This window comes from Scylla paramamosain, chromosome 38 (genome assembly GCF_035594125.1).
Source record: "Scylla paramamosain isolate STU-SP2022 chromosome 38, ASM3559412v1, whole genome shotgun sequence".
In the NCBI taxonomy this organism is placed as follows: domain Eukaryota; kingdom Metazoa; phylum Arthropoda; class Malacostraca; order Decapoda; family Portunidae; genus Scylla; species Scylla paramamosain.
The window spans coordinates 11,941,235-11,953,783 of NC_087188.1; the positions used below are offsets into that span (position 1 = coordinate 11,941,235).

Here is a 12,549-nt window from a genome sequence, read left to right on the forward strand (position 1 = left end):
CCGGCCAGCTGCCCCAGAGCCGCCCCATCACCCCCGCCACACCCTCACACAACGTCTCGTCTTTTCTACAGCCGCCTTCCACCAAGCCCTCGGCCAATGACTCCCGCTATCTGTCCCACCTGGACCCCATGCGGCAGGTGTCTGCGGCCGCACCCTCCAGGCCACTTAACCCGGTGGCCGACACCCGCGCCACTTCGCGCTCCTACAGTCAGTCATCACTGGTGATGGACTGCTATGCCAGCCAGGCCTACAGCACACCCTCCACGCTCCCCCACGACAGCCTGCATACCCCGCGCTCTTACTCCACGCAGGCACCCTCTGCCCTGGAGCCTCATTTGCGGTCATATGGGCTGCAGGTGGCCAAGGCGGAAAGCAGGTACCTGGGCCGCCACCTGCCCTCCCAGCTGCCTTCCGCCAAGGATGTCAGGACACATGCCATCCCCTTCACCGCCCCCTCCCTGGCCCCCGACCCACGCACACACCACCTCGACAGCAAGTATGCATCAAAACCTGAGGCACGGCCAGACCTGCGAGGGCTGGAGGTGCGGCCCGACCCACGGCCAGACTACCGGCATGAGCCGTGGCCGCCGGTGTGCCGTGCCCCCGAGGCCAAGGCCCTGGAGCGCCTGGCCACATCCGTCCACACCGCTGCTGCCGCCACCACCGTCAACGGCTCCAAGGACGCCCTGTACCTGCGGCGGCGGCCAGAGGAGTCACCCCCGACCCGCCACGGGGACGACCCCTACAGGAAGGCCCCACAGGTCAATGGCTCCCGGGATCCCCTCTACGCCAATGGCTCCCACACTGCCTACCCTGCACCCCTGCAGAGGGAGCCATCCTCTGAGCGGCCTGTGGACCCCCACCCGAAGGAGGACCTGGCCCTAGACCTCTCTGTGAAGACGGTGCGGCAGACGCCGGACTCCACAGCCCCGGACCCAGAGAAGAGTGGCGGCGGCGGCGGCAGTGGCAGCAGCAGCAGCAGCACGTCGCCACTCAGCTCGGTTAGCAGCGACCGGCTGGCCCACAGTGATGCGGCCAAGTGCAGCTCAAGTTCCATTCCCTCGGCTGGCCCAGGGAAGGTGAGCAAGGGCCCCTCCCCTGTGCCCAAGGCTACCCACGCCATGGGCGGCCTGCTGCGGGCCACACCTCCCAGCCACGTGCCGTCCCCGTATGGGATCAACGGCTCCCCTAGTCTCATGCCCAATGCCGCCGCCCTGGCCAGAGTTCCTCACATGCTGGCAGCCACCAAACGCCCCGGAGACCCCTCCTACCCAGAGAGCCGCCCCAAGGTGCGCCGCAGCAGCTCCCCGGCGGGTAGGGCAGCAGTGGCAGTGGCAGCATCAGCAGCACACCAGCACCCAAGCGCCCACTACCCACCTCACCTGAGTGACAAGATGCTGTACAGCAGCCACAAGGAGGCAGAGCACAGCCGTGGCCTCAACCTGCTGGCCGGAGCATCGCTGGCCAGCAGCAGGGAGGTTGCAGAGCGGCGGCAGCCCAGCGCTGAGCGGAGGGACCCGTCGGCCTTTGAGAGGAGAGTGATGCGGGAGGCCATGGCGGGGCGCAGCGATGTTGCCCAGGACAGGAGGGAGGCGGCCCTGGAGAGGAAAGGAATCGGCCTGGAGAAGTGGCCCCAGAACGCTGCCTACGAGGCGGCCTACCCCCCTGCCAAGCCCCCAGAAACCTTTGACCAGTACCGAGCGTGGCTGAACCCGCCTGAGCCAGCTGGCTCCAATGGGGAGCGGTCCAAGTACTTGCTGGGACAGAGCCACCATGCTGCCACCTCCGTCCCCTCCACCATACCTCAGCAGGGGTCCAGGGTTCACCCCACCCAGCACCCCCACTCCTACCCCACCTATGGCCGCCCCCCAGACAGACTACCTCACACCCCCTACTCCCAGGCTGCCCCCCCAGCACTCCCCTCCACTCCCCACCAACAGGCTGGCATGATGCCTCCCTCACAGGGCAAGCTGCACCAGCCTTACAGCTCCAGCAGAGCCTCACACAGCTCCTCTCGCAGCAGCAATAGCAGCAGTAGCAGCAACAGCAGCAGCAGCAACAACAACAGTAGCAGCAACAGCATTGGAAGTCACAGCAGCAGCAGCAGCAGCAGCAGCAGTCACCCTCAGTCCACCAGTGCGGTTGCCTCGCTCTACACCGCCACATACCCCCCCACCAGCCAGCCTGCCCCCCACCTCCCCCAGCCCCACCACCAGCAGAAGCAGGAGCACCACCGGTCATCATCCCAGTACCTGGCCTACCCACACTCCACCAAGGGAGCTGCTGCACAGGGCTTCCCTACACCCCACCAGACCTACCCCTACTCCCACCACCGGCCTGAGTCCAACCACAGCTTGTACCCCCACAAGAGGGCCAGCCAGGTGTCCCCTCACCCAGCAAGTTCCCCACACCCCTCAGTGTCCCCCCACCCATCAGCCTCCCCCCACCTGTCAGCCTCCCCTCACCCATCAGCCTCACCCCACATGTCGGGGTCCCCTCACCCACTGGCGGCCTCTCCACGCCCTGGGGTGTCTCCTCACCCATCTCAGCAGGGAAGGACACCCCAGTCCTCCCCTCATCCCGCCCAGAGGCTGCCCACCAGTTCCCCAGCGCAGCTCCCCAGTCACAACTATCCCAACAGCCTGCCACCAAGCCCTTACTCCACCCACCAGACCACACCACCATCCAGCACAGCCCCTCCAACTCACCTGGCCCACCCGACCCACCAGGCTAAGTCCCCAGGGTCTCACATCCCCCAGCCACCCACACACTCAGCCACAGCCCAGCCACACATCAGCAGACCCCAGCCAGCCAACCCACCCAGTGCCTCCCTCCCCCAGTACCCAGAGTATCCCCCACAAGATCACCTTCCACAGACACACCCCCTGCCCTACCCATCCCACCTTCCCCATGGGTACACCTCGCCCTACCTCCACCACATCCAGTCAGCCACATCCGCTCACACCCGCGCCCCTCACTCCACCCAGCCCTATCCTTCCTCCCAGCTTCCCCCACCAGCCCAGCCACACCCACCATCACAGCCTCACCAGCCTTATCCATCCAGCCAGCCTCACCCATCTTCCAAAATGCATCCACCACCTTCCCAACATCATCCAGTTTCACAAAGCCACCCACCTTCCTCCCAGCACCATCCACCTTCCTCTCAGCCAACAGCATCAAATTCCCACACTCAATCTTCCACCTCAGAGGCTCATCCACTTTCTCATTCCTCATCTTCCCAGCCACCTACATCTCAGCTTCCCTCATCCACCTCACAGACCCACACTCCACCTCATGCCCATCCTCACCCACCTGTGTCAGAGGCCCACACGCCATCACAGGTTGCAACATCCCAGTCATACTCTTATCCACATACCCAAAGAGTCAACACCAGTGCCCCAGATACTTCCCAGGCTACTCCACATACAGCTCCACTTCATTCCACCACGTACTCCCAAGCTTCCCAAACTACGCAGTCCACTTCACACTCCACGTATGCTTCTTCTTACTCCCAGCTTAACTCTCATTCCTCAAGCACTCACTCTCAGCCCTATGCTCCTCCTCATTCCTCTCAGTCCACCTCTCATTCCACTTCTACCACTGTTCATTCCTCACAACCTTCCCCTTCTCATTCCACTCACTCACCTTCTTCCACTAACTCTGTGCCTGCCTTGTCCACGTCTTGTCCACCTCCCTCTTCCACCCATACCACTTCTACCACTCAGCCCTCTTCCTCAGCCCAGCCACAGTCCACCTATTCCACACAGCCCTCTACTACTCATTCCACTCAAGCTTCTCCTAGTGCATCTTATCCACCTCATTCCTCACAGCCTGCTACTTACACTTCTCAATCCTCTTCTGCTGCTACTGCTTCTTATCCACCTTCCACCACTAATTCCCAGCCATCTTCCACCCTACATCCACCCTCCTCTTCTCATTCCTCTCAGCCACCATCTTCTTTTTCATCTTCCTCTTCTCGTTCCTCACAGCCTCACTTGCCCACACCCACTCAGCCTCCATCTTCCTCCACACACATTCCACCCCATTCATCCCCCTCCTCACATCCTAGTCATGCCCCACCTCACATCCCCACAGGTCATTCCTCATACACGCCCCCAGCAGCCCGTGTTCCATCCCACATCACTCAGCCACATCACCCCCCTTCAACACCTCATCTTAGTCACCCTCAGCCTCCTGCACATCCTTCTTATCCTCATCCTTCCCAGGGTCCCACACAGGCTCCTCACCCATCGCATCCTAGCCAAGCTGCACACCCATCTCATCATCCTCACAGTTCCTACACCCCTGCTCCCCCTCCTCCCTCACACCCTCACTCCTATGCTCAAGGTTATCATCATCCCACTCACCCTTATCCTTATCTCACACAAGGCCACCCACACCCCTCCCTTACACACTCCACCCCACCCACCACTCAGCCTTCTCAGACATCACCCAGGTCCACCCCAGCTCCTCCCCACCCCCCAGCACACCATCTTCACCCCTCCCATCCTTACCCTCAGCATTCTCAATCCTATTATCCCCACCAGCCCTATGCTCACTCCTCCCAGGGCCAGCCTCACGCCCCAGCCTCACACTACCCTCGCAGTCACACTCAGCCTGCCTCCCAGCCCGCCAGGAGTCATTCCACACACTCCATTCCTCCCCAGGTGCGGCCCCCCCACACCCCTGCCCAGCCTAGCCACTCCCTGTACCCTGCCCAGTCCCCTTCAGCCCCACACACTTCACAGCCTGGCCACAGACCCTCCCCCCACACCCCACAGACCCACCCTGCTCAAGCCCCTCCCCACCACCCCCATTACCAGGCCACTAGGCTCCCCCACCCCTCTGTCAAGATGGAGAGTGTCCCTGGAGGCTCTCAGTACATGGGCTACATGTACCCTTCCCCCCAGTATGGCCACCCCCGGCCTGATGCAGTCCCAGGGAAGGGCTACCCTGACCACACTGCACCCCAGCTTCCATCGCCAGGCCCCAGGGTGTCCCAGGAGGGCGATGTGTCCCGTGTGTACACAAAGGGTGAACAGAAATCATATGACCCACCGAGTGGTGGGATGGCAAAGCCAGAGTCCTGGTCAGCCCATCCCACCAGTGCCCCGGCCACCGACACCAAGGAGGGTGTGCCTGAAGGCAGCGCTCGGCTGGCAGCTCACCCGGTGCTGCCCGCCCGGCCTGAGACACACAAAACTTCCACTGTGTTTGAGTTCAAAGAAGAGGATAGCACGCAGCCAGAGCAGCCCCAATCCAGCAGCAAAGTGTTGGAGCCGGGCAAGGCTGCACTGGCTGAGAAACTGCACAAGAAGATCCACCGGGTGGAGAGCCAGGAGAACCTGGCAACCAAGAAGGAGAGCAGTCAGGAATCTGCTCAGACCAAGAAGGAGGAGGTGAAGCCTGAGGAAAATGAGTGGGATTCTGGCTTTAATAAGTTGCTGGATGATCTTGCCTCCAACCCTGACACTGTGACCAGCAAAAAGAGCAAGACGTTAGGACGGAGATACTTGCAGAAGGTCCAAATTCAGGAGGCCATCGACAATGACCTCATAGCCCTGCCCGTGTCCTATGCTGTGGAGGAGGAGGAAGAGGAGAGTGAACCAGAACCTCCAGTGAAATTTAGAGGGAAGTTCAAAAGCATAAAAGACAAGAAGGTGGAACGCCTCATTCTGACTTACGCCTCACACTCAGACGAGAGTGCCACCGAGATGATTCCCGACGAGGATGCCAGCGACTTCGAGGAGGAGTTGAAGCGGGAGATACGTTCTAAAGACAAACGAAGAAGCCAACACAAGAAATCCTGCAAGAACTATGAGAGCAGTGGGAGTGAAGTCGGCCGCAAGTCAAGCAGCAGCAGGAAGAGCGGAGGCCGTGGACAGAACAAGGAGAACAAGCCAAATAACAAACAAGACTTAGAATATTCATACAGCAGCAGCAACAGCAGTGGCAGCAGCAGCAATAGCAGTAGTGACAGTAGCGGGAGCGACTCCAACAATGACTCGGACAGTGACGACTCGGACTCAGACGAGGAATTGAAGCCAAAGATAAGGAAGAACCGGCGAGGAAAGAAGTGGGACAGCGAGAGCACAGACTCTGAAGTGATAATTCCCAGACGTCGGACTCGAGGAGGCTACAGGTCTTCAAGCGAGGAGGAGGTAGTCTGCAAACCCTCACAGAAAAACAAGAAGAGAAGAAAGAAGCAAGACTCAAGTGACTCAGACGATGTTCCGCCGAAAATGAGGAGAGGGAAGAGGAAGAAAAAGCTTGACTCGGATGAGGATGAGTACGTGGCGCCGAGAAGAGGCAAGAAGAAAGCGAGCGGCAGAAAGAGACAAAAGAAAAGAATACAGGAGGACTCTGATGAGGCTTCTGAAGAGGAGGAAGAGGAGGAGGTGACAAAGAAGACAAGATCAAGGAAGAAGAAAGCTCCAGTAACCAAAAAGAGCAGAAGTAAACGTCTAGTGAGTGAGTCGTCATCTTCAGACTCGGAGGAGGAGGGAAGTGTGAGGAGAACCAAGAAAGTGACGGGCAAGAGGAAAAAAGGGAACAGGAAGAAACAGAAGAAGGAAGATGACTCCAGTGATAACTCGGACATTCCAACCACCAAGAAGAGCCACTCAAAGACCAACATCATTGTGGAGAGTGACAACAGCGACGATTCCAAGAAAAGTGAACTGGAAGAGAAGAAGGAGAGTGAAAAATCTTCATCAAAGGAGAAATCTGATGAGGAAAGTTCGTCGACGGAAAAGATTAAGAAGGAAAAGAAAGTAAAGTCAGAAGAGGAGGATGAAGAGCAGGAGGAAGAGGGAAGCATCAAGGTTAATGAAAAGCAACAAGAGGAGCAGGAGGAAGGGGATGAGGAGGAGGAAGAGGAGGAGGATGATGATGATGATGAACTTGATCTCAGAAAGGATTCAGTGGTGGAAAAACTCAATAAAATAAGAGAGGAGGAACAGAAAAGGGAAGATGTGAAAGAGATGAAGGCTTGGTTCAGTGAGGTGACCAGCGACATGAAGAAGCAGCTTGGAAACATGAAGGAGGTAGCTCTCAGGCACTGCTGGAAGAAGCCTCAGTTTGGGGCGGGGGAGGACTTCCTGCACGGGTGGCAGACAGACGTCAAGAAGTACAAGGAGTTGACTGGCAGGTTCCCTAAAAAACTGTGCCAGGCTGCCAAACACCAGGCTGCCCAGTCCCCAACCAAGGGGTCAAGTAAGAAGAACCGTGACCATGACTCTGGAAAGGACCTGACCCAGAAGCAGGGGTCCTCGCCTGCCAAGAACACCCGCAGCAAGTCGGGCATCATCAAGACCAGCATGTCTGTGGTGGATGACGAGCGGCTGAAGGTTGCAGCACGGCCGGAGATCAGCAGCGTCATGCAGAGGTTCTTCGACAAGGTTCTGGCAGACTCCAGCAACGACTGCACCAAGGGAGGGCTCTCAGGGAAGAAATTCCACCTTGGCCCGTTCTCAGGGTTCGGTGCCCAGCGCGTCCCAACTGGCCTCACCCCAACGCCCTCCGTGGCCCCGTCCATGATGGCCAGCGATGACTCCGACCTGGACTCCCTTGCCAGCCTGAGGACGGACCTCCCAGCCTCGGACAGCATCCCCGTGTCCAGGCGGTCCATTGCCAGCAGCCTCCTCAAGAAGTTTGGACGGAAGTATAACGACAAGAAGCTCAACGCCCTGTACCTGAACAAGCCCAGATCCATCCTGGCAGCCACCAACAAGCCCCAGCTGCTGCCCACACCTGGCATGCCCACCACAGAGCAGGACCTCAAGGGCATGTCACCCGACGAGCTGAAGATGGCTACCTTCTTCAGGAGAGAGACTGTGAATAACTACAGAGACAACTTTGAGGTGATCGTGACCAAGAACGGAATCAACGAGTTCATCCCCATAATGTACCAGTCCAGGACGCGCAACAAGACCAAGCAGATCCAGGACGCCGCCACCCTCAAGTCGGTGTTTGGCTCGGACATTCCTCCACACCTCCTGAAGAAGGTGGAGGAGATCAAGACCAAGAAGCAGCTCAAGAAAGCACAAAAGAAGGAGGAGGCAAAGGCAGGGACCAAGGAGGATGGTTCCCCTGTCCCTGGGAGTCGAGCCAGCACGCCGGCGGGCTCCCTCATGGCCCCAGGGGAGGAGGACGACGACTCAGAGCTAAGAAGTGAGCGGTCGGGGTCTGTGCTGGGCGAGTCTTCGGCCCCACAGGCGACCAAGCGGGCCAAGAGGAAGTTCAGGAAGTTCAGGAGTGGGTTTGACTACATTAGAAAGAAGAAGAAAGTAAAGGCGGATGATGAGGCGACGCCATCCAGGAAACGCATTGTGAGTAACAAACATTTTCATGAAACATTACATGTTTAACTCTTTCACTGCTTTAATTACCAACCATTCTGAGATGTCTTTTCTTAATCAAAAGTCATATACAGACATTGTACTGCCTAGAAACAGCAAAATCTATTCTTATTTTATGCCCTTTTTCTTGTCATTGCTTTTAAAGACTTCAAACATTGCTTTTAGTGCTGTTAATTATTGCATATTATTGTTTTACTGTTAAAAGGTTAAGACCAAAATAATATACATTTTTCTCATTAAAAACTCACATTTTGATCACATACATTACATTTACCAAGAAATCAAGCCTGTATTTAATATTCATGCCTGTGAGACCTGTGAACTAATCAACGCCTTCCCCCCCCCAGCCTGTCCGGAGGCACGTCAACTGGCCTGAGGAGAGCCGTGACGTGGCAGCCGAAGTGCGCAGCTGGGTGGTGAACAAAGGCCTGGGTGAGACAGTCCTACACAAAGCTGCCCGTCTGCAGTACCATGTAAGTCCCTCCGTCCTGTACACTGCCAGGCTTTCATTCCACACTTTGAGATGTTGCTGCTGTTTATGTTGCTGGTCTGTGCAGCTGAATGAGAAATGAGAAATGGAGAGTAATGTGACAAAAGAAAGGGAGAGTGGGCATTTCCTCATAAAAATGGGAGATGGAGTATATTGGTGATAAAAGAGAGAGGGAGAGAGTGGATGCTGTAATCTTGCATTTTGAAACCTCTGTACTAATTTTTTTCTATTCACTCTTAAAGAACTGGAAGGAATAAGAGCCAGGCAGTCTAAGATTGAAATTAATTGGAAATCTTGCAATTTAAAATCTCTATTTTTTTTTATTTATTTATTTATCTTTTTCACTCTTAAAGAACTTAAAGAAATGAGGCAGGCAGTAAAAAATATGAGTTTATTGGAAGTCTAATGCATTGCTTGTTCTGCAGGATGTGGTGGTGTACTGTGCTGAGAGTCCGGACTTCGACATCAATGTTCGGGACAATGCTGGGTACACTCCCCTGCACGAGGCTTGCAACAGAGGCCACCTGGATATTGCACAGGTAGGCACGGCTGCTGTGTTGGTCATTTGTGGTGTTGATTCATGATGTATGTGCAAAAAAAGTAGATTTTCACTTTGTGATTCATTTACTTCATGAAATAATTGTAATGAGTGATAGATTGTCAGTCATTGAAAGAAAAAAGTTGATTTATCCTTGTAAGACATGAGAATGACAGGAGTGGTGATAATGGTGAGTCATAAATATTGGTATGAATGTTCGTAACCTTTAAGCTTTAGCAGCACTCCGCCTCTCTTCCCTGCACTGACGAGCCTCTTCCCCAGGTGCTGTGTGCCCACGGTGCCCATGTCAATGCCCCGGGCTACAAGGGCATGCGGCCGCTGCACGAGGCTGTGGAGAACGGCCACGGGGAGCTGGCCCGCCTGCTGCTGGCCTATGGGGCTGATCCAGCCCTCACCACCTATGCTGGCCAGACCTGCCTGGCTCTCTGTGCTGACACTCAAACCCTGGAGCTGATGGAGGGCTACCTGGCAGACCTCAAGGGCTGGCCAGGCTCCATGTGGCACTTCACTGGCCCAGCGAGACTCTTCGGTGAGTGATTCTTGTGTGGTGGAGGAGTCTGGTGATGCTAAGTGAATGAGGAATCATAGTAATAATGAACAGAGATCACACTTAAGTAGAAATCAATAAATAAATAAAAGACAGAAGAATATCTAGATGGAGAACTAAATGTAGTGATCACAAGAAGAAGTTTTGCTAGAGTATCCTGGAATAGACAGACATCTGGCAGACACGAGTGGAGAAGGTTTGGGAATGGTCTCGCTCAACATTGGAATCATAGATAATGATTAATGTTACTTGTTGTCCTGACCTTCTGTGTGGTACAGAAGGTAGCAACATGTATATTCAGAAAAGGTCTGGATGGGACAGAATACTAAATAACTTGTTTGTCAAGTAGTAGTAAAGGTGTGGTGTTCCTGACTCACAATGAGATCCTCCTTTCCACAGACCCCGAGGAGCAAGGGTGTGATGTGTTCCGCAACATCCCGGAAGGCAAGCTGAAGGCGAGGGAGAGCAGCTTGTGCCCAAAGAGACAAGCCGTGGAGAGTCCGGCGAAAACTCCTTGTGTGGTGAAGACCGAAGACGTGACCCAAGACTGCAGTGAAGAGAACACGCAGAAGAGTGTGGAGAAAGTTGCGTCAGAGACAGGAGGAGCTACCAAGGAAGGAGGAGACACTCCTTCTGGGGCAGAAAACAGCAGCATGGTTCTGGTGTCCATAAAGAAGGAAGTCATGACTGAGGACCAAGTGGAAGGAGGGAAGGAGGAGGAGGAATCACAAAAGGAGGAAATGGAGAGAAACACTCAGGAAGAGAAGGAGGAGAGTGAGGAGTCAGACCTAGAGGAGATGACATTTATGTGGAGTGAGGAGCCAATAGTGGACATTTATGAGGTGGAGGGACGGCCGCACCAGTACTGCCTGCTGCGGGAGGTGACGCGGCAGCTTGGGGTGAGCCGCCGGGACCTCATCGTGGCGGCCAAGACCATCGAGACCCTGACGGTGTCCCCGGAGGAGTTTGAGAGCCGCGTGTACAGCTGTGTGTGTGGCACGTCGCGCTGGCAGCCGGACGGGGGCCGTGTGGAGCTGGTCCGGCTGACAGCTGCCCTGGAACGCCTGCTTGGCCTGCAGACGGTGGCTGTGCGGTGAGCAGCAGCGGCGGCGGCGGCCAAGAGGAGCACGGAGTCACTTTTTTACTTACGTACGTTGATGTTTTAATCGACGTTGCATTTTCCCAAATGCCGAGACCTTCACTTAGCATTGTTACCGTGATTGACAATGATTAATAGGCCACGTTTGCATGTGTGTGTGTACGTGTGTGTGTGCGTGTGTGTGCTTCATGTTTGTGTACATGTTATACATGTACACATACATGAAATAATATTCTGCAGAGATAACTTACTCTGTGATACATTTTATCAAAGATTTACATAAACTGTGATAGATCTCGAGGAGGGATAGAGTGAGAGTGAGAGAGGCAGAGGGAGGGAAGCCCAGCAATGGCAAGGAGACAACTGCCCTGTTTTTTCCACGCCACAAAGACCTCGGCTGCCAGAGACTATTTTTACCTTGACGTGTTGGCCAGGCGGGGCCGAGGCGTCGGTGGCGGGCGGGCGAGTGCAATGGGCAGGCGGGGCGAGGCGGGGCCCTGCCGGTGGTGCGAGAGATTACTACTCTGTACAAATGATGCTTACCACAGGCTAGCAGTAGTGTACATAACGAGTCTGGGTGTTAGTAGCAGAACCTTCACATCAGATGACTGTTAATAAATGTTTTAATGAAAGATTATTAATTATTATTATAATTATTATTATCATTATCATCATCATGATCATTATTTCTGCTGCTGCTGCTGCTGATGCTGCTGCTGTAATATTATAATAATTATTATTGAAGTAACTTATCTTGCTTGTCGTGTGTCTGTCTGTGTGAGTATGCAGATGTGTGAGTAATGTGCAATTGAACTTAAATATATTTTCTATGTAATGTATTGCCATGTAAATATATATTCAGAAATATATAAACTTATCCTTTCATTGCCCATCACTCCTTGTCTTCCCTATAAGCAGTGAGAGAAAACCTGCTGGACTGTGTGGAGCGAGCAAGAGAAGACCGGTGCAACACAGACTTTGGTGAAGACCTTGCTGGAAGAACAGCAAATCCTCTCATTATGCTTAGATTCTTATAAACCTTCTTTGTGAGACACACCACAGTAGAGGTGGCTGTGTGAGTGATGGGTGATGTAAGCACACCACAGTACAGGTGGCTGTGTGAGTGATGGGTGATGTAAGCACACCACAGTACAGGTGGCTGTGTGAGTGATGGGTGATGTAAGCACACCACAGTACAGGTGGCTGTGTGAGTGATGGGTGATTTAATAAATGAAAGTGAAGTTTGGTGATGCTGGAATGGGACATTCACACAATATATATTTTCTGACTGATAAATGGGTTAACAACAAATGAAAACTTTATTTCAGTATTTAAGTTCAAGCAAATTAACTTTTCTTGCTTTGTTTTTCAACTTTCAGGATAAGTTCAAGCAAATTAACTTTCTTGCTTCGTTTTTCAACCCACAAGCTTCTCATTGACTTATTTGAAGTTCCGGACAAGTCTGCGGCAGTAACACATAATATTTAAAGTGCC

The 12,549-nt window shown here is 54.3% G+C and overlaps 1 protein-coding gene across 3 annotated transcripts in view; it reads left to right on the forward strand.

The window, feature by feature from the left end:
- The window catches only part of LOC135091779 (mucin-12-like), a 126,860-nt gene extending 114,934 nt beyond the window's left edge, over nt 1-11,926 (forward strand). For all 3 annotated transcript variants that reach the window (XM_063989738.1, XM_063989739.1, XM_063989737.1), the window contains 5 exons: nt 1-8,330; nt 8,708-8,833; nt 9,276-9,389; nt 9,671-9,938; nt 10,356-11,926. The exon at nt 1-8,330 is cut by the window's left edge and continues 208 nt beyond it. In XM_063989738.1, coding sequence (XP_063845808.1) covers nt 1-8,330; nt 8,708-8,833; nt 9,276-9,389; nt 9,671-9,938; nt 10,356-11,053 — 9,536 coding nt within the window. In that variant the 3' untranslated portion in view covers nt 11,054-11,926. The remainder of the gene's footprint in view (nt 8,331-8,707; nt 8,834-9,275; nt 9,390-9,670; nt 9,939-10,355) is intronic.
- The last annotated feature ends 623 nt before the right edge of the window (nt 11,927-12,549 follow it).